The following is an 18776-nucleotide window of genomic DNA, read 5'->3' on the forward strand; positions in this document are numbered from 1 at the left end:
CTTAAACTATGCTCCGATTTTTTTCCCCTCTCTCACTCATTTCTACTTTTTGTGAATCCTTGCTACAACCTCCTGTCCTGATATATGGGAGCCGTAACTTGAGGTGTGTGTGTGTGGCTGGGGGAGCCGGGATATGGGGGAACACTAGCTACCAAAATCTGTTTTACTGCATTTGTAAATGAAGCTCCCTGGCCTACTTTGGTGGCTGGGAAGTAACCGGTGTGAAACTGTGGTTTCAGATAGTAAAAGCAAAGTTCAAGCCATCAGGATATAATGGCCCACTTCTGATTACTCAGGGACGGCTCCTCTAGCTGGGAGGGTTCCTCAGGCTTCTTGTGCCTGGCCCTGGCTGGGCTGCGCCTGCTGCTTGAAGCATTTTATTACTCATCAGACCCTCCATCAAAGTGTCCAAAGGGAACAAGCCGGGGAGAGTCAAGTTCATTCTACTGTTCTGCAGTTCGGCTGCCAACAATGAAGAAGTAACTGTGGGAAAAGGAACTGGAGACCATGGGCTCTCTGCAAGGATTTGAAAATTACCTGGACCTGTCAATCTTTCGCTGGTCACGCCCCCCCTTTTTTATTGACAGTCAACGGGCCAGGGTATTTCTCATTTAAAAAGCCACATACTATTTTACCAGGCTTAAAATTAAGATGCTTTAAAAATATATGATAAAAAAATTCAGCAAAATGTACATATTGCCTACAGTGATTTAAATCAACTTTGCTAAAGCATAATAGGCTATAGAATACACTCTTTATCCAGTTAGAAGAGATTTGACACTTGTGAATCTACGTGGCCCCCGTAGTGTTTCCATCAGCCCCCTAAATTTACCTGTGTCCCTTTGCAGGGTCTCCAGCCCACTTTTAGGAACGACGGTGAAGGGATTGTTTCTGTACTGTTTCTCTGCCACTGTTGTCTAGGTTCCTGCCCATCACCAGCTCAAATTTTACACCACCCTGTTCCTGTCTGTCTTCCCGTCCATCGCCATTAGACATTTGGCTCACGCCTGTTTGTGTTGTACGCCATCCAAGAAATGCAGAGAGAAAAAGAAACCTTCATTATGGCTCCTTTGTTTGCTTCGGGGAGCCTCCTGCATGGCCATGCGACTCTCAAGGAGTAGTAAACTTCTATTGTGATATGTTGACTTCAGGAGCTCCAGAGATCACGATTGGTACCCAGTGCATACTTTAAAATTCAGGAAGTTTCTTCTGCATGAAGACAAAATCGACTAATTGGAATTAGTGCGTAGATGGTTAGATGTTTTGATAATGTCTTCTTGGCGTTTGCCCTAGACTGTGCGCAAGTTCAGTGTTCCAATCTTTGGTGATATTTCATGCTGCGAATTATCTTTTTAAAAGGATAATTTATCCATTCATATACATCTGTCCCTTTTTGCATATAAAAATATTCAGACATGCCCATCTGTTTTAAATTACAGTGTAACTACATCTACACTTAAAAGACCACTGCAATAGGAAGAATTCATGGATGACCTCCCTGAGTTGGGTTAATGAAGTTTTTTGAGTATTCTAGCTAGTGTTTTCTAAACATACAAAACTTGCACCTGAATCTCCCCCAACCTCACCCCAACACACAACATGCCACAACAACAGTAGAGGATGCTCACTGTATGTGAATCTGACCTTCAGGAACCATTTTTAGTTCATCAAAATTAGTGATGCTGAGAAATCGGGACATCAGTGCATAATGAGTGTGAAATTAGGAATGAGAGCTCGCTATGCAAATGACAGGGCAAGCCATGTGAAAAAGTCAAGATAAACTGCATATTAAGACATTATGTTACATAAAATTAACACTCCGTTTCTCTCTTTTGCTTACTGTTCCTCCGAAAGACTTTTTTTAAAAAATTCTTTTATCTTTTGATCAGCCATTGTCTGCAGGATTTTTTTTTTAAAGTGGCACACAGGCAAAGTGCAAAACATATTATTACCTTTTATTGTAATACATGAGATGACAGCAGACCCTTTTTAGCAAAGTATATATCCTTTACCGCTTCTAGCTTCTTGCTGGCACATTTACTAAAAAAAAAAAAAAAAAAACCAAAGGAAAGCAAGATGCTTAAATATTACAATATTACTCTTAGACATTTGACTCTTGTCTTTTATTGTTTTTTTTCTTATCTTTTTATGGGGGGGTGATTTTTCATGAAGTAGTCTTCTTGGATTACGGGGACTGACAAAATGGTTCTCATGTAGTCTGAAAATTAAGCACAAGTGCAGTGATTATTTTGAATAGCTAAATTACATTCTAGAAAGCTCGCAGAATTCGCAGCATTGTCATTAGGTATCCGCTTGAATACAATTTGTGTAACCTTGGCCAAGACAGCCTGTCATTTTAATGTCAGTGTTTTATCTGAACAAGACATCATCCTTTCAGATACAGTGTGCAGGTTCCTTGCAGAGATGCCCGTGCAGAAACGTGTTAACAGCTGCAAATACGAAATGCTATCAAGTTCATCACTGTAGCTGTTTGTCACTGAAATGTCATGGAAAGCGGCTTTTTACTGGTATCACACGTAATATGAAAGAATTGAGACATCTGTATGCTGGGTGAATAAGGACGGGTAAAAGGCGTCCGAGGAAGGGGCCACGTTTTAAGTCCAGAAGGTGTGTCCACGATTCTCTCCCCACCGCCTTCCTCTGCACCACCTGAGCATCCTGGATGGGTCTGAAAATCACTGTCCAGAGGGAAGTGGGTCGTACCAGCTGCAGCTGCAAAACTGTTTGTTCCTCCTTAATGTCCTAAAACAAAACTGAAGTCTAGGTTAACTTCTCAAAGCTCTTATTGACTAGAGGTCTGTCAGTAATGTTGGGTCTGCCCCTGATCCTGAGAGCATTTGGTAAGGTAGAGATCTGTTGTGGGGAAGGGTAGGTCTGCCCCTGATCCCGAGAGCATTTGTTAAGGTGTGCCTCCTTCTCTGCTTGTGAAACCACCCAGGGTGCACGATTTTCTTTTCCATTTCTTGACTTGCCCGGCACCTGTGCTGTCCTGAGTTTGGTACTTAGCAACAGCGTCACAGTAAAATGGATACTGCTAATTCCACAAGGGTTAATGTAGAATCTGCGGTTGTATCTCTTCACCTGGGGGGCTGAGGGTGTGTGTCTTCCTGGTTCCCGACTTACCCCTCGTTAATGTTCTAGGTCCCCGTGTCAGTGGCTATGATGACACCCCAGGTTATCACTCCCCAGCAAATGCAGCAGATCCTCCAGCAGCAAGTGCTGAGCCCCCAGCAGCTCCAGGTTCTCCTCCAGCAACAGCAGGCCCTCATGCTTCAACAGGTAATTGTCGTCCTGCCCACTCCGCAGGAGCCAGAACCCCACATCCACCCAGCCGTTTACCTGTGGAAGAATTACCGTGGCAGGCTAAGTGGCACAGAACCCCACCGGGCCCCCGAATGATAAGTGTAACATCTGTGCCACTGAAGGAGCAGAATGATGCCACAGGTCCAGGCCTTGGGTCTGGAGAGTGCCCTGTGGACTGATATTAGTGCTGTGATTGGACTTGATAAGGAACCAAAATCTTTCAGATTTACATGGCTTTGCACTCTTATTTGGTAAGCCTAGAGGCTTCTGAATGGCATGAATCAAAGCAACATGAGGTGCGCATTGGAAACCAGTTTGTATAGACAGCTCTTGAAGTCCCCATTTCAACTCCAAGGCTTACCTTAAAAAATTTTTTTCTTTTCTTGAACGTACAAAAAAAAAACATTTTGGAGTTCATTAATTTCAAGGCACAGAGTTTACTTTTTTCTGCACGTACTGATGCTCAGATAAACTTGTGGCTGCCCTTGGGTCTTGGGGACATAATCCTCTGACTGGAGAGGCAGCCTGAACCCAACAGATAAGGCTAGCTGCCACAGGGCTAGAAGTCGCTGATAGAGAATGGTGAGGATGGACTCAGGACGTTCCCAACATCGTTGAAGTATTCAAGGGTGGGACCCTCCTTGCCCCTCCCCCTGTAATTTAGAAAGCCTGCACTAGAGACTGACCAGACTCTGCAAGGGCGTTGTGGCTTTGTTGTACAATCAAAGGTCATCCCTTGCCTTATTTTAATTAATTTGTGTGGAAAATGGTATGTTTTTCATCAGTTCATTTTTGAGATTACTCCTCAGACCTTAATGCCAAGAATAGTCAGTGTCCGTGGAATTTATTGTCAGGTTTCAAAGTAAAAGGTCAGGCCCTTGCAGATAAAAGGATGCTATTTTTCAAGGCACAGTTGGCGCGTGGCGTGGATGGGGACAGTGGGCCTTGGTCTTCTGTTACTTACCGTCCCCTCCTCTCCCCCTTGTAGCAGCAGCTTCAAGAATTTTATAAGAAACAACAAGAACAGTTGCAGCTTCAACTCCTCCAACAGCAACATGCTGGAAAACAGCCGAAAGAGGTACCGACAGTGCACATTTTACTCTGAAACCACAGATCTCGGGGGACTATCTCGTGGCTATTAAACTGTCATTCATCTTTGAAATGATTGCCCAGCTCAGCTGACTCTATCGGTTCTCGGCTTTCAGACCAAGAATTATTGTCCTGTTTGTGCTAAGATTTCTCGATCCCTGACTTTAACATCACCACCGCTCCGTGGTGACAGCATCAGGAGCAGTGTTCTGGGTTCCTTTGGTACAGCGGAGGACCAGCATGCAGCCAGGGTGGGGGGGGACAAAATTGGAGAAGGACACAGACCTAGTTTTTTTTTTATTTGTTTTGTTTTTGTTTTTGTTTTTGTCATCATTTAATCATTGGTTTGTTTGTTTGATGAACTCAAGTGTTTGGGCAGGTGGCAATGGCCTTTTCCGTTGGCCAGCTAGCTTCTTGCGGTGTCAAGCAAGCAAACAAGACATTTAGAGTGTGATTAAACATGCCCGTCTTCATTTGACCTTTTGCATGTTGAGCATGTCCTAATTGCTAAACGCATGCACTTGATAGCATGACTTAAAGTGAAGGGACTTGGTCTCAGGTCACCTGTTCTTAACTGAGGAAAAGCAAACAAGCAAACACTGCACTGCATGTCCTTCTGTGCCCCAGTTCTTTATAGCATTCCTTGTGTGCTACATTTGGCTGCACTGCCCATGCAGGTGATGCTTGGGGACCCATACACCCTGAGACTTTCCCGGGAGGGTTCATCCCCACTTAGCCTTCAGTATGCTCTGTGAGTCCGAGGTGGTATTAGGACACCCTTGCACCCTTTCACATTCCACAGTGGCCTGAAAACTTTTGCTTCAGGATCTCGCGTTGTGACCACAAAATTTCTAATTCCACGGACAGCGTGCTACCCTCTTTCCTGGCTTTCCTGCCAGCCCTCCACAGTTAGTTCCTTTGCTCTTGTGGGGGCGTCTTGCCAGGTGACGGACTCCACATCCCTGCCCCTCACATGAGTGTGTACGATGGCTGTACACATGGGAGTTTCCCAGACTTTTCTCCCCATGCCAGCTCCTCCCTTTGCACAAATTGGGAACGTTTCCTTTGCTCTGCCAAGTTTCCCCACCCCGGAGTCCTGTTTAGCAGGCTGCTTGTAAACCCCCCGCGGAGCAGGGGCAGTTTTGGGGTAAAGGGAGGAGGCATATTAATGAAAATGCTGACACAACCTTAGGACAGTGGCTCGCTACCAGGCGCTGCTCTAATAAAAAAGGGAACAGATTAAAAAGTGTCTAAAATGTAAATCTAAAGGACTAACAGTAATTAAAATGGAAATGGCACGGGGAGGGAAGGCATGTAATTGTGAGATATCACCCCGCAGAAGGCTCTCAGCTTTGTTTTCCTGGCTGTTTTTCTAATTCAGCGGGGCTTACTCATCAGTGGCAGTTCAATGCGCCTTAATGACTCCGGGATTGCAGGCATCACTCTGGACAAAGAAATGATTATTGTGCGGTCAAAAGAAGTTCAAAGACAAGGAGGGAATTTCAGTTTTTCCCCTTAGAGATCCACATTCAAGAGCATATAAATTAAGCCAAATGTTAAAAACCACAGTCTGAAAGCTGACTTCAAAGTCACAACTCTCTAATTAATGAACTGCGAGCTTCAGTTTGGACAAGTTGGGGTTTGATGCGCCCATAAATCAACATGACAGGCCTGTTTCACAGTCTCAGACAGTGCTTGTCATTGAGTCACATCAGATGTAAACACAGCAGAAAAAAGAAGGGCTACGAAGGAGGTGCAATTGATCAACAGAATTGGTAACAACCCACTTTTGAAGTACATTATGCATGATCGCAGGAAATGGTTACAGCCTCAAGAGGTTTCCCCTTCTGCCGCTGCTTTTTTGAATCCGATTTCTCACAGCCTTCAAAAGGGAGAAGAAGAATCATGGAGTTTCTCCCCCGTGGCTTGCAGGCAATAACCCCCTGTTGTTATTTTGTGCTTCTTTCTTTTCAAAGGCATCAAAATTTAGTTTTTTAAAGATCTTTAACTCTATATTTGAAGATGCACTAGAAAGGGCTGCCACCACCACTCTTATCAGTTACCAGGGGCTGTGTTCTTCCTTCCCATTGCCACGTCTTATTAACCTCTTATTTGGTCTCGTGGACAGAGTTTGGGAAGCACATCCGCGTGCTGGGAAGACATGAAAGTTCAGATGAGCTCCGAGGGCTCCAGAAAGAGGAGGAGTGGGGGAAGTTCCCCCAGTAGAAGAGAGTTCCAGAGGTGCTGTTGTGGGGGGAGCATAAACATGCTAGTGACTTCTGAGTTTGGGCCGAGAGCCATGGCCAAATGAGCATGCTGTGTCCACAGGCAAAGAGGCCCCTGCATTGCAGTAGGCTTTTGTTCTTGTTTGTTTGTTTGCATTTTGAGGACTGGAGGCTTACTGTGGCCCATGGCTTGATGTGGCCTCAGTGCACCTATAGGCAGGCAGACAGGTGGGGTCAGACAAGTGTGTGTCCTTGGGTTTCACTGTGTGTTCATGGCGCCCCCGGACTGTTAGGAGATTCTGCTTCTCTGCGATGTCAAGGGCTTGTGCCCCCAAATCCTCATGCAGGTGACGGTCCCTCCTGTGCGACAGTGAAAGAGTCACATGGTGGCAGCTGTGGTATGACGTGGTGTGATAATTTTGGCAAGGTTTGAACGCAGACCTTGGCAGAGGGAGCCAGTGTGTTCCTTAATGGACTGTCGTTAAAGGCACACCATTTTCTGCCTTCAGGTACTTCTTCTTCCCCCACCCCCCTTTTTTCTGGACTATCTGTGAACTTGTAGCCAGAGCACAGTGCATTTTCTGTTACCCCCTGGGGAAGGTGTTCCTTTGGATATAGGTGTTGATGGTGTCAGAGACGTAGGCAAGGATACCATGGAGGCGCAGCTCCCGGGTCCTGGACTCAGGGTAGTTTGGAAAGTAGATGGGAGAATTCATCTTAAAATCGAGCTGGGGTGTATGTGGGGGGTGCCATCCTGCACGGTGAGGTGGCTAAGCCGATTGTTTTAAAAGGGCCGTTTGTCCTGGCCAGTTATGACAGTTTATGTTAGGCAGTAGGGAGTAGCCAAAGAAAGGAAAACAGACCTTTGACTGCAGCTCTAGGGAGGGGACCTGAAACGAAAGGTTTATCAGGGCATTTGAGCATTTTAACCCTGCCTGCTGACCTGTCCGGGGACTGTGCAGAGACCTTTTTTGTGTGCATTCAACTGTGAGAAGTAAACAAACGGCCTCGTATCCTGTGTTTGGTAACTGGGTGGGGAACACGGTTTGGCAACCAGTGTTGCTTTTAAATTCTTCTTGGGACAATGGGCCTTGTATACTTTTATATCCTGGCTTTTCAAACGTGGACAGCTTTCATGGGCCTTGCCTAGGGATGGCCACAGACAACAGAAAAAAGCATCAGTCATTTTATATAAATACACAATTTTTAAACATTCATTTACAGTAAGACAGGAAGCACCCGCCCTAGCCTCCACCCCCCCTTTATATTTGACTTTAACAGGGGCTAATTCCCCAGTCTTTGACTGTGTCTGTATCCCCCTTCTTTAATGTCTTGAGTTAATATCTGTTGAAGAAGTGAAAAAATCCTTTTGACACGAATATACCTATCACTGGGTTTCACATTAATGTGGTAACTTGGGAAGGGGTAAAAACAATTGGATCATTTTCTGCATGCTGTTCTTAAAATGAAAGTACTGGCTTTTCATTTAAATTTATTTAAATTTTTGTTGTTAGTGGTATAGAATTTGTTTTTTGGAGTGAAACTCAATTAACTTTCTCAGTGGCATGGTGGTAAGTCTGAAATTGGTTACTAATATGAGGACGATGGCTTTTTTTTTCCTTATTTTTTTTTAACTGTAAAATAAACTGCACGGAGGCCAAAAGGAAACCACCATTTTTCTCTTCCTTTGAACTTTGCATCAGAAGGCCTCGGTGCACACACCATTTTATGGCCATATCAGATCGAGGTCATGTGTTAGGTTAAAGTGAATGCAGTTGTTTGTAAAGTATCGTTATTAAGCGAAGCAGGCTTTAAAAACCCTGGGTCATCATCTCAGTCGCAAAAGTGTTGCTGTCCTTTGAAATAATATTCAGAATTAAAAAAGAGCTCTTGTGTGTTCCTTAAAGATATATGTGTATATATATGTATGTAGATATACATACACACACATACATACATATTTGGATTCAGTTTGGAAAGGGTTAATTTTTTCCTTTCTAATTGTTAGCTATAGTGTAGCCAAGACCTCCACCTCGATATGATTCCTAGCAGATTTAGGATATTAGATAATTTCCTTCTATTTATTGTATTCCTGCACCATATTATCTTTCTATCACTCAGATAATTACTGAGGAAATCTACATTAATTTTTTTTGGCTGGGGTAAAGCCTGCTAAACACAGGAATGATGTATTGATGTTTTACACAACAAAAGTTTTCCTCCTGTCATTGTCCAGTCAACAGAGATATTTATCATATCTTAAAGCCCCTCCTTTCAAGAACAAAGTGGGCGGGAGACTCGGGATGACTTGGAGGTTGAAACTCAAGCCAACTGAAGGAGCTAAAGTTTGGAGTGCCTGTTCACATTAAACGCTCATGGTGGAGGATGATGTTGTTTGCTAAATTATGAATGTTCGTAATTAAAATCTAGTGGCTGTTTCTATGAAAGATTTACAATGTTATTTCATCGTTTGTCATGGCTAATTAACAATATTAGATGAAGTTTTTCTTCTCCAAAGGTCTGATTTTTTCTCATTTATTTATGTCAGAAGTGATAAACAGTAGTGAAAGGCCCTTGCTGGTGCAGGCAGGGAGGGAGATACCTTGTTCTTTTATACCTCAAGAGTTTAGGGTTCAAATCCTTGCAGACTAGAAGGATGGAATCTCCTTTCTAGTGTGAATAATTACAGATTTCAAAGTCTCTAAAGTTCATGTCTTGACTACAGAAGTCACGCTTTTCCTACTGTCAGGAAAGCAGGCTTGTCACAAGAATTCTTTCCCTAGGGGGGCGGGCAGCAGAAGCGTTAACACAGACCCCTTCCCCCCCTTACCTGTCTTCAGACATAGTATATTGTGTCCCTTTTAAACCTTGACATTGAGTCCTCCACTGAGCTCAGGTTGCAGTCCTCAGGGTTTTTTGAAGGTGGTGGCGAGTTTTGAAACATGCACACTTTTAACCTTCATTGGAAAGTGGCCATCTCATTTTTGCCCCTCACTGTTTCTTGCAGCAACAGCAGGTGGCTACCCAGCAGTTGGCTTTCCAGCAGCAGCTTCTACAGATGCAGCAGCTGCAGCAGCAGCACCTCCTGTCTCTGCAGCGCCAAGGCCTTCTAACAATTCAGCCCGGGCAGCCTGCCCTTCCCCTCCAACCTCTTGCTCAAGGTATGCATCCATTACTCGGGAAGCAGCTCCGTGGAGACGGTGGGCAGAGGGGATGGGGTGTTTCTTGATCTCTACCTGCGTGGAATGCGGAGAAGTGCCCACCCGAAACACGCACAGAGAGGCATTAACCAACAATCACAAAAGCAGATTGGTGCTTGCAGTGCCTGTTGGTGTCAGGAGGAAGAGTTCAAGGACCTGGGTGCTCACAAGGGCAGAGTTGCAGTGTTGGGGAAAGGGGAAACTCATGTTCCTTGCTCTTACTAAATGTTTCAATGCAGTCCCTTGGCATTTTGGTTCCCAATGTTGTTGAAACATACTTTTTAAATCATACATATTAAGACATATTTTGCAACATGCAAAGTTCCTTTTTTCCTTCCTTCTTCCTTTCTTGTCTCTGAACATACACCCTTCTCTTCCTTCCTCCCTTCCTCCCTTCCTCCTTCCCTGGCTTCTTTTCTTCTCCCTCTCTGATAGGATTTCTGACATAGCTCAGGCTAACCTGGAACTCACAATCTTCCTGCCTCCACCTCCTGAGTTCATGATCCTGGGCTCCTCATTTAAATCTTGGTAATATTTTATATAAACACCATTTAAAACTATTTATTATTACATTTTTATTTGCATGTATGGCTATGCACTGTGTGTGCCTGATTCATGTAGAGGCCAGAAGAAGGCATCAGAACTTCTGGGACTGGAATTAGATGGTTGTAAGTTGCCCTGTGAGTGTTAGGAATGGCACCCAGGGCCTCTGGGAGAGATGCCTTAACTGGGCAGCTCTTTAGTGCCCTAGATACCCGTTTTTAAATATTTAGGCACACTGCCATCTTTATGTCCACCATGGATGTTAAAATCCTTCTGGTTTCTGAAAATTAGCAGAATATTTTTGTTCTGTTTCTGTTTCTTTTTTATATTTTTCTGCTTATTTTAGCTAATGAATTGAGCACTTATTTCCAGTTTCTTTCTTTTCTTTCTTTTGTTCATTCTTTCTTTCTCAGTTATTTTTTTTATAAACTTTCATTCCTTGAAGAGGATTAAAGATTTTTGGTGTTTTTCATTTGTTTGTTCGTGTGCTTGCTTTTTGTTTGTTTGTTTTGTCTTTAATTCTTTATTTGTATGGATGGATATTTTTGCCTGCATGTATGTCTGTGCACCATGTGAATGCAGTGCCTATGGATGCCAGAAGAGGATGTCAGGTCTTTGGGAACTGGAGTTAGAGATGGCTGTGAACTGTCATATGGGTGCTGGGACTCTAACCCGAGTCCTATGGGAAAAAGTCAGTGCTTTTAAACAATGAGAAATCTCTCCAGCCCTGAAAAGTGTCAATGTTTAATAGATAAGATACCTTGAATCTTCTTTGAAAGTTGCTGGCATCAGAGACAAAGGGAATCTAGATGTTCTTAGGAGCCCCTGTGGGTGTAAGCAGCTCTGATTTACTCAAGACTAAAAAGGGGAAGGGGGAGAGGATGTTGGAAGGCCGTGACTGTGACTAAAGGCCAGTTCCCTTGTTCCAAATACCCATTGTCCTATGCATGCCCAGTCCACATTCTCAGACTCTCCCAAGTACACACTGAAAAAAAGAAAATAAGCCATACTGATATCTGTGCTGAACATGGATAGATGTCTTGCTTGCTATTCTACCAGTAGTCAGAGATAGCAATGATTTAATTATTCACATAGTATTGAGTACCATAATTAATGTAAGGTTGATTTAAATCTAAACAAGGATGTTCATGGGATCTTTCAGATATCATGGCATCCTCTCCTCTCTTTTCTTTCCTTTCTTCCTTCCTCCATTCCATTCTGCCTGTCTTTCTTTCCAGACAGAATCTCTTGCTTTGTAGCCCAAGGCTGGCCTCCAACTCCTGTCTCAGTCTCCTGAGCAACAGCTGAGAATTTAGGTGTGTACCAAGACCCAGTCTGGCATATATCTTTTTCTGTGAGGGATCTGAGCATCCTTGCTCCATGATATTCACTGTGGGATCCTACAAATACGCAAGAATAGCTGTGTGTGGTACTGCCAATTCCACGTCCTTAGGGCCCGCAGTTCTTGCTGTAGCGGATCTGGACTTGCACTGGATAGATTGGAACTTCGGCTTCCTAGGATTTGCCCTAGGAAGGCACTGGATTCACTTGCCTCCTGAAGCTGGGTGAGAATGATGGGTCTCTTTTGTACTGCCGAAGAGACAGTCATTTGTCTAGAAATTTTTGGTGTTGCATGGAGCCAGTGAGGCGTGTCTATTTGGGTTTTGTCTCCCCAGTCAACCACACCCAACATCTGTCCCTTAGGGGTTTTGTTGTTGTTTTTCTTTGCTTTTAATGCTAGGACGGGGGCTCTTCACCCCTTTCACTTCCTCCTGCCCTCCCACCTGTCCTTGCCTTGTCTGCTGTGCTGCTTGGCATCTGAGAGGCCTCTCCTCCCTTGCTGTCTGGTGGGAAGAAGTGGGAACTGAACACAGGGCAAAGGAAGGACACTCGCTAATGCATGTTTTGTGCTTGCATAATGTTATAACCTGCCTTAATTACACCCTCTGGTTTATTGTTGGAAACGTGGAAGGCCGTTCCGACACACCCACCACACTCTGGCTTCTCGCGCTCTCTCGTCTTTTCCCATCGCTCCTGTACTATTAAGTTTGCTCACTAAGGTTCATTGTTACAGTACATCAGTGAAGCTGTCCTAAAAGAGGGCAATTGGGCAGTGACAAGACAAGCTCACATGTAATGCCGGAGAAATGAATGTGCTGATGCATGCAGTGTAATCTCTGCAGTGGCACATCAGAGACCCCGTCGGCAGCACGCCGGCCGCGGCATTGATGGATATGCTGAGCAGTCTGCTGTAACTATTAGCGCCTGCAACATTAGGAAAGGCATATGCAGAGTCTAAGGGGTGTCTGCATGTGTGTCCGAGACGGCATGCGTGTGAATGCTGGTATGGGTGGCATTGGGTGCTGGGTGTAAAGGGGACCACAGTTAATGCTCTCCCTCACGAAGCAGGAACTCACTTGGGTCTCCCCAGCCTCCTCTGCACAGTGGCTTGAGAGCGTTCAGTCACGTTTGAACTACAACACAATTCTTTTTTATCCGAGAGCTGATGGCTTAAAACTGATGTCATTATGAGGTTTAAATCAACTTTCTGCTTGCTTGAACATGGTCACCTGGGTACGGACGTACAAGGACAGAAAAAGGCTGATCAACTGTTTGTCTTGGAGCCAGTGATACCTGGGGTTGTAAAATTGAGTTCCACAAGCAGTAATCTGTCAACTGTCCCCGCAACATACATTTTTTAAACCTGTGCCTGCATTTTCTTTTATAATGAAGGGACAGGTTGTCCTAGAAAAAAAAAAAAAAGAAGAAGCAAAAGATTAAAAAAAAAAAAAAAGAAACATTATACGGCACCAGGGCGAGGTGTCTGAAAGTGCTAGGAGGGCTCGCTCCATAATGAAGCCATCAGGACTCTCCCACATCTCCTGCATGGCCCTGCCAAGTTACCTTAAGCCTGTGTGTAAATCCGGAAGTATGGGCATAGTGAGTGATATCTTAAAGGCCTTTTTCTGGAGAGTTTATATACTATAGTATATAATCTAGTATATATGCTAGAGTGTTTTTCCTTTTGGATTATTCTAGAGCAGTGGTTGTCAACCTTTCTGAGGCTGTGACCCCCTTAATACAGCCCTCGTGTTGTGGTGACCCCCAACCATAAAATCACCTTTGTTGCTGCTACATGGCTGTAGTTTTGCTGTTAGGATGTCATTCAGCCCTGGTGAGAACTGCCGCTCTGGAGCCTCCTCTTCGTTTACTAACAAGTCTCTCTGTTCTCATCCAGTTTCATTCAGCATTTGATTGTCCTTAATACCAGTAGTTTTATACAGAAATGTCCCATTTCTGTTATTACAACCTTTTAATTTTTTTTTTAAATGTAAACTCTACCTACTTTGCTATGTACCAATTGATGGATTCATCTAGTTTGATACACTTACTGTACCATTCTGGAAGAAACACGTGATACTTAAAAAATGGAATCCATGTAGTCTGATGGGTATCAGCTTAGCTGCTGTCTGTCTTCACCTGTCATGAGGTGTAGTCATCCTGCAGTGGCTAGTAGTCACTGAGTAACAGTGACCTGGAAAGGAGGAATCTAACCAACTGCTTCAGTCTTCAGTCCATGGAGTGTGTTTGAGCCTAATGACCACATTAACATTTGCCCCAGAATGCTGTTGTCGCTCATTGGGTCCCCCTTTCTACTTGGTCCATGTGGAACCCGATTTGCCAGCCTCCTGGAATAGAAGAAAAGCAGGCTCCCACCACTGCATGTGCAGGTGGAATGCGTGGTGAGCACATTTGTCTTGTTGTTAATTTGTCAGAGAAGAGCTATCCCTTTGGAGTAGCCTCCAAGTCTTGTTCTTCTCAGAAGGAAAGTGTGAAGGCAGCTGTTGGTAGACCCATGTTCTTCCCCTTGCAAGTGACCCAGAAATCAATTAGTCGGAGTTAAAAAATAGGTGGCTATGTCTTTTCCTGTGTTCACTCACCGGAAAATAAAAATAGGTGTTGACTTCTCTGCCTTCATACCAATACGCCCTCATCTATAGACCAGCCTGTTCCCCGTTGTTTCAATTGAGTAAACCCTGGTCCCAGGGTCAGCTTTGTTTACTGGTAATTGTCAGTGTGTGGATCACAGTGGCAGACCTGCTAGCGGTAGGCACATCCTACCTGTCACTTTGAAAAGGGGTTGAAAATAATAGCTCACACGCAGCAAAACTGTACCCAGGATTGTGTCGTGACCTTTCCCTTTGGTTAATTTGCCTCAAGGTTTGATTTCAGGGGACAAGGAATAATTGAATATGCCTAATAACTAAATGTTCATTTGGGACAAAATCCATCAAAATATAATTGGCATTTGATTTTTATGAAGGGAGAAGGAAACCCACTCAGCTGTCGAGGATGCATTTGAAGGATCTCTGACCACTCGATGTATTATTTGATGCTCCCTTTATAATATATATTAATTGCAAATACTTGAGCATTTGAACATTTTCCCGGAGCACTGCTTGGAGAGACCAACTGTTTTTGTTACTGCTCCTCTTAGAAAGGCGGGGAAGATTATTGGTCTGCTGTGCAATAATTTACTCCTCTTTGATATGCAAACGATCCACGGTGAATATAAAAAAATCCTATCAGACTCATTTCACAGTTCTTAACCACTCGGATTCTCTGGAGTCCGTCGCCTCATTAGACCAGTGCTCTCCAATGCTAGCATAATTAAAATCTTTAACAGTTTAGCAAAGTAAAGATGTTTGGCTGATCACGTTGAGATGATTATCTAGCCATTGTATTCTAAATGACAAAAATAAATTAAATTTAGACCTTGGCATTTTTTTATTATGTGTTTCAAATGAATATAACGCACACAGCCTTCTTTTTCCCAATCCAGTACGTTTTGGTTTGGTAGGAAATAAGCCTGTTTCGGCTGTTGCTGTCTAACCAGAAAATGGCTGGCTCTCTGGGAGCGCTGATGGGGACAGTGACCTGCAGCCCAGGCATGCAGTTCCGAGGTGGAGTTGCCTTGGAATGTACGGGGTGCGTGGCTGCTTTTCCTCCTTCAGAGGAAGCTGTAGCTTCTGCTGTTCTTAGGTGCAGTTCGGAACCTGTCTCTGGTCATTAAGACCAACCTAAAATACACAGTGAATTGGAATTTGGGAAGTCTGGCTTGTACCGGCTTTGCTGGATGGGATAAAGATACAAAGGTCCACGGTGATGAGGTTAACATACTGATGGGATCTCATCTTAGAGAAAATAATGGTTGACAAGTGTTTCTTGGAGACCCCTGCCCATTTTGACCCCATTCACGCAAACAAGAGAAGTTTGTTACTCTAAGCTTATTTTCCTTTCCATTTTACTCTGCAATGGCTCATTAGCATTGATCTCAAAAATGACAGTAATAATAGTGTTACTTGTATAAAAAGTTACACAGTCTTCAGTAGACACATCCATCAATTAAGCATGTGGTACTAGAAACCAAAATTAATGAGGAAGATAGGTGTGTTAATGAAATAATCATAGTATAATCAATTTGACTGTTAAAAGTTGAAAAGCATTTCAGGAAGATGGTATGAATTCATAATTTATGTCTAAAAGTGATTAATACAAACTATATTTAATAACAAAGCTATTTGTCATCATTTAAGACTTAAGCACAAAAATTACTCATTTTGTGGCTCATGTTATCGTGAGCCTATAGTTGAACAAATTTATTTTGAGGCCTCCTATGTGCCTAGAAGTAAGCTGGCCTGCCTTCGCTCTCCTAAAACTGAGAAACAGCCTTTGGATGGAGGGAGCCATGCTGTTGCAGAATAGCAGTTGCTTGCATCCTTTTCAAGGTGTCTGTTCTATGCGAAGAGGGGACTTCAATGGCTGCTCCGTGGGAGGGTGCACTTATCACTACCATATTTGCGTAGTTGGGAGGGAAAAAGGGAAAGTGTGAACACCCTAAAGCCCCCCCTAACACTAAGCTTTGTTTACTGACTCTTTGATTTAATTACTGTTTGAAGAGGGACGGAATTAGCTGTTAATTGATTTGATTATCCAATTTGTTTGTTTCAGGCATGATTCCAGCGGAACTGCAGCAGCTCTGGAAAGAAGTGACAAGTGCCCACACTGCAGAGGAGACCACAGGCAGCAACCACAGCAGCCTAGACCTGACCAGCACATGTGTCTCATCCTCGGCACCTTCCAAGACCTCCCTCATCATGAACCCACACGCCTCTACCAATGGACAACTCTCGGTCCACACTCCCAAACGGGAAAGGTAGGCCCCTGTCTGCGCTCAGTACTGTCATCCCCCTGGAAGGAGCAGTTGGCCTTGCCCAGTTCTTTGTCTCTGGGAAACCTCATTGTACTCATGGGGCTTGAATGTGCATATGATTACTCCAGAATGTATTCACTTTGGTTTGGGTGTGAGGCATCTAATTATTTGCACCTTTCCAACATGGGGTTAGCATTTTCTCAGATGTACGCTCATCTTGGGAGCCCTGGCAGGCTCTAGTGGTTCCTCATTGGAAGGGTTGGCTCCCAAGGCTTTCAGGTCAACTGTGTGCTTCACCAGGAGCTCACTCCATGCAAAGTGAGCACCTTGGCTCGGAGCACCTTCGGAGGCGACAGTGCTGTCTGCTATGGACAATTTCAAGTCTTGTTTTGAGGAAGCCAAGTGCTTACTGCTAGTATGTACTGCTCCCCCTTGAAGTGAGGGAACCCATGTTTTTCTCCATGTGTCAGACGGAAGTGAAGGAAGCCTGAGTCTCTTGGGCATAGACACTAAGGAAAGATTTAAATGATGGTGAGTTGGCCTCAAGCTCACTTTCTCATGATGGGCCTAGAGTTAGCTTTGTGCCGTCTGGTGCGTTCCTGTTTATAAGTTAAGGCTTTATGTTTTCAATGCCCTGAGCTCTTGTTGAAGCTTGGACTGTTTTAAGATCCTGACTGCGTTGTGTTCCTTAAGGCCCCAAGGAAAGGAAGCTGTTTGTTCATTGTGTTTTACTCAGAAGCAGTATTGCCAATGTTGAAATATGCTTCAGAAATGGAATATATAATGTTCTTCAAGTGGACCAATTTTTTTTTTTTACTGTTTACTCTTTTTAGACCCTTTCTTATATATTTCATATGTGGAGCTTGCAGACACAGAGGGCAAGAAGCCTTACCAAAAATTCTCCCAGCAAAATACTTTTATCAGGCAAAAGCAAATTTGCTATTTTTTTTTAAGTCCAAATGACTTGGTGAAAAAGTTTTGCTTTTATCTATCAGCTAAGCAAGAATAGTATCATTTCATACATTTTCTAAAATACTGAGCACTGTGCCCTCTGTTTTAACTAGATATGCATTGCTATATTAGAAAAATGCTGTCTGAAATACAATGTATAATGCTACATAATTACATAGTGATGTATTGGTATGTGCCCACCTGCACAGTGGTGGCCAGATAATATAATGGGAATGAAAAACCCTTCACTGATAATGTAGCCATCGTAGCTGCGCAGATGGAAGCATCGCCCCAGTGGTTGTGGCCGTGGTCATATACTCGGCCTGTTGTGTGTAAAGTGTCGCACGTACGGTGATAAATAAGACATAACCCTTGACAGTGATAATGTGATCAGTCAGTGTGCTTACTGTACTGTGCTGTGTAATTGTTACTTAGGTTCTATTCTTCCCGTAACTCTCAAATATATTTCACCGTGTTGGTGTGGCAGCAACCTCCAGAATTGTGTGTCACCTCATGCCTCGGCTGCATTGTGGGTTTTTTGTTTTGTTTTGCTTTGTTTTTTGCATTTGGTTTAATATTGGGTGGTTGGGACTGTAAGAACAGTCGATGATGGTACCACGTGTGTTTGCACATGCACACATAGCCTCGATGTGTAGTCTTGTATCATTTAGGTCTTCATGGGTATATGCTGTGATGTTGCTCATGTCTCAGAATGGCACATATAATTATGCATATCTCCTGAGTGGCACATATACTTATGCATGTCTGTGTATGTATCAGATTTGAGCTTAAAGAAAACATCAGAGGTTTTCAGAGATGAGGATAATACATGTATGTTATAACTCTAATAACGGAAAGCCTCCTTGAAGATTTCTTTGGAATGTCTCTGGTAGTCATGGAAAGTACGAAAATATGCTTTAAACCTAGTGGTCTAGAAGGGATTGAAGAATAGAACGGTGAACAGGATCAGTTTGTAGCCTGGTCCAAGCACAGCTTCCTGTGCTTCCCGCTTTCCAGTGGAGAACACGTGTACCTGGAAAGCAGTCATTAGTTTTGCCCTAGAATCTATTATAATGTCTTTATTTCTTTTCTTCTTTTAATTTCCAAGTAGCAAACCTTGGATGGCTTTAGCAGAAAGATTCTAGGCTGCTGCCCTTTGTGGCAGCGGCTCTCCCTGTCCCGAGGTTGGTGCTGTCCATTTACTGCAGAGTGATTGAATTACATCTTTAT

The 18776-nt window shown here is 43.6% G+C and overlaps 1 protein-coding gene across 11 annotated transcripts in view; it reads left to right on the plus strand.

Annotated features, from left to right (window-relative positions):
* Window positions 1-18776, plus strand: part of Foxp1 (forkhead box P1) — a 608309-nt gene that overhangs the window by 515039 nt on the left and 74494 nt on the right. For 9 of the 11 annotated variants that reach the window (XM_087904462.1, XM_087904472.1, XM_087904467.1 and 6 more), the window contains 4 exons: window positions 3163-3300; window positions 4313-4402; window positions 9646-9799; window positions 16394-16598. In XM_087904462.1, coding sequence (XP_087760588.1) covers window positions 3163-3300; window positions 4313-4402; window positions 9646-9799; window positions 16394-16598 — 587 coding nt within the window. The remainder of the gene's footprint in view (window positions 1-3162; window positions 3301-4312; window positions 4403-9645; window positions 9800-16393; window positions 16599-18776) is intronic. The other 2 variants (XM_087904468.1, XM_087904466.1) reach the window with 1 other exon arrangement.

This window comes from Myodes glareolus, chromosome 3 (genome assembly GCF_982192425.1).
Source record: "Myodes glareolus chromosome 3, mMyoGla1.1, whole genome shotgun sequence".
Lineage (NCBI taxonomy): Eukaryota > Metazoa > Chordata > Mammalia > Rodentia > Cricetidae > Myodes > Myodes glareolus.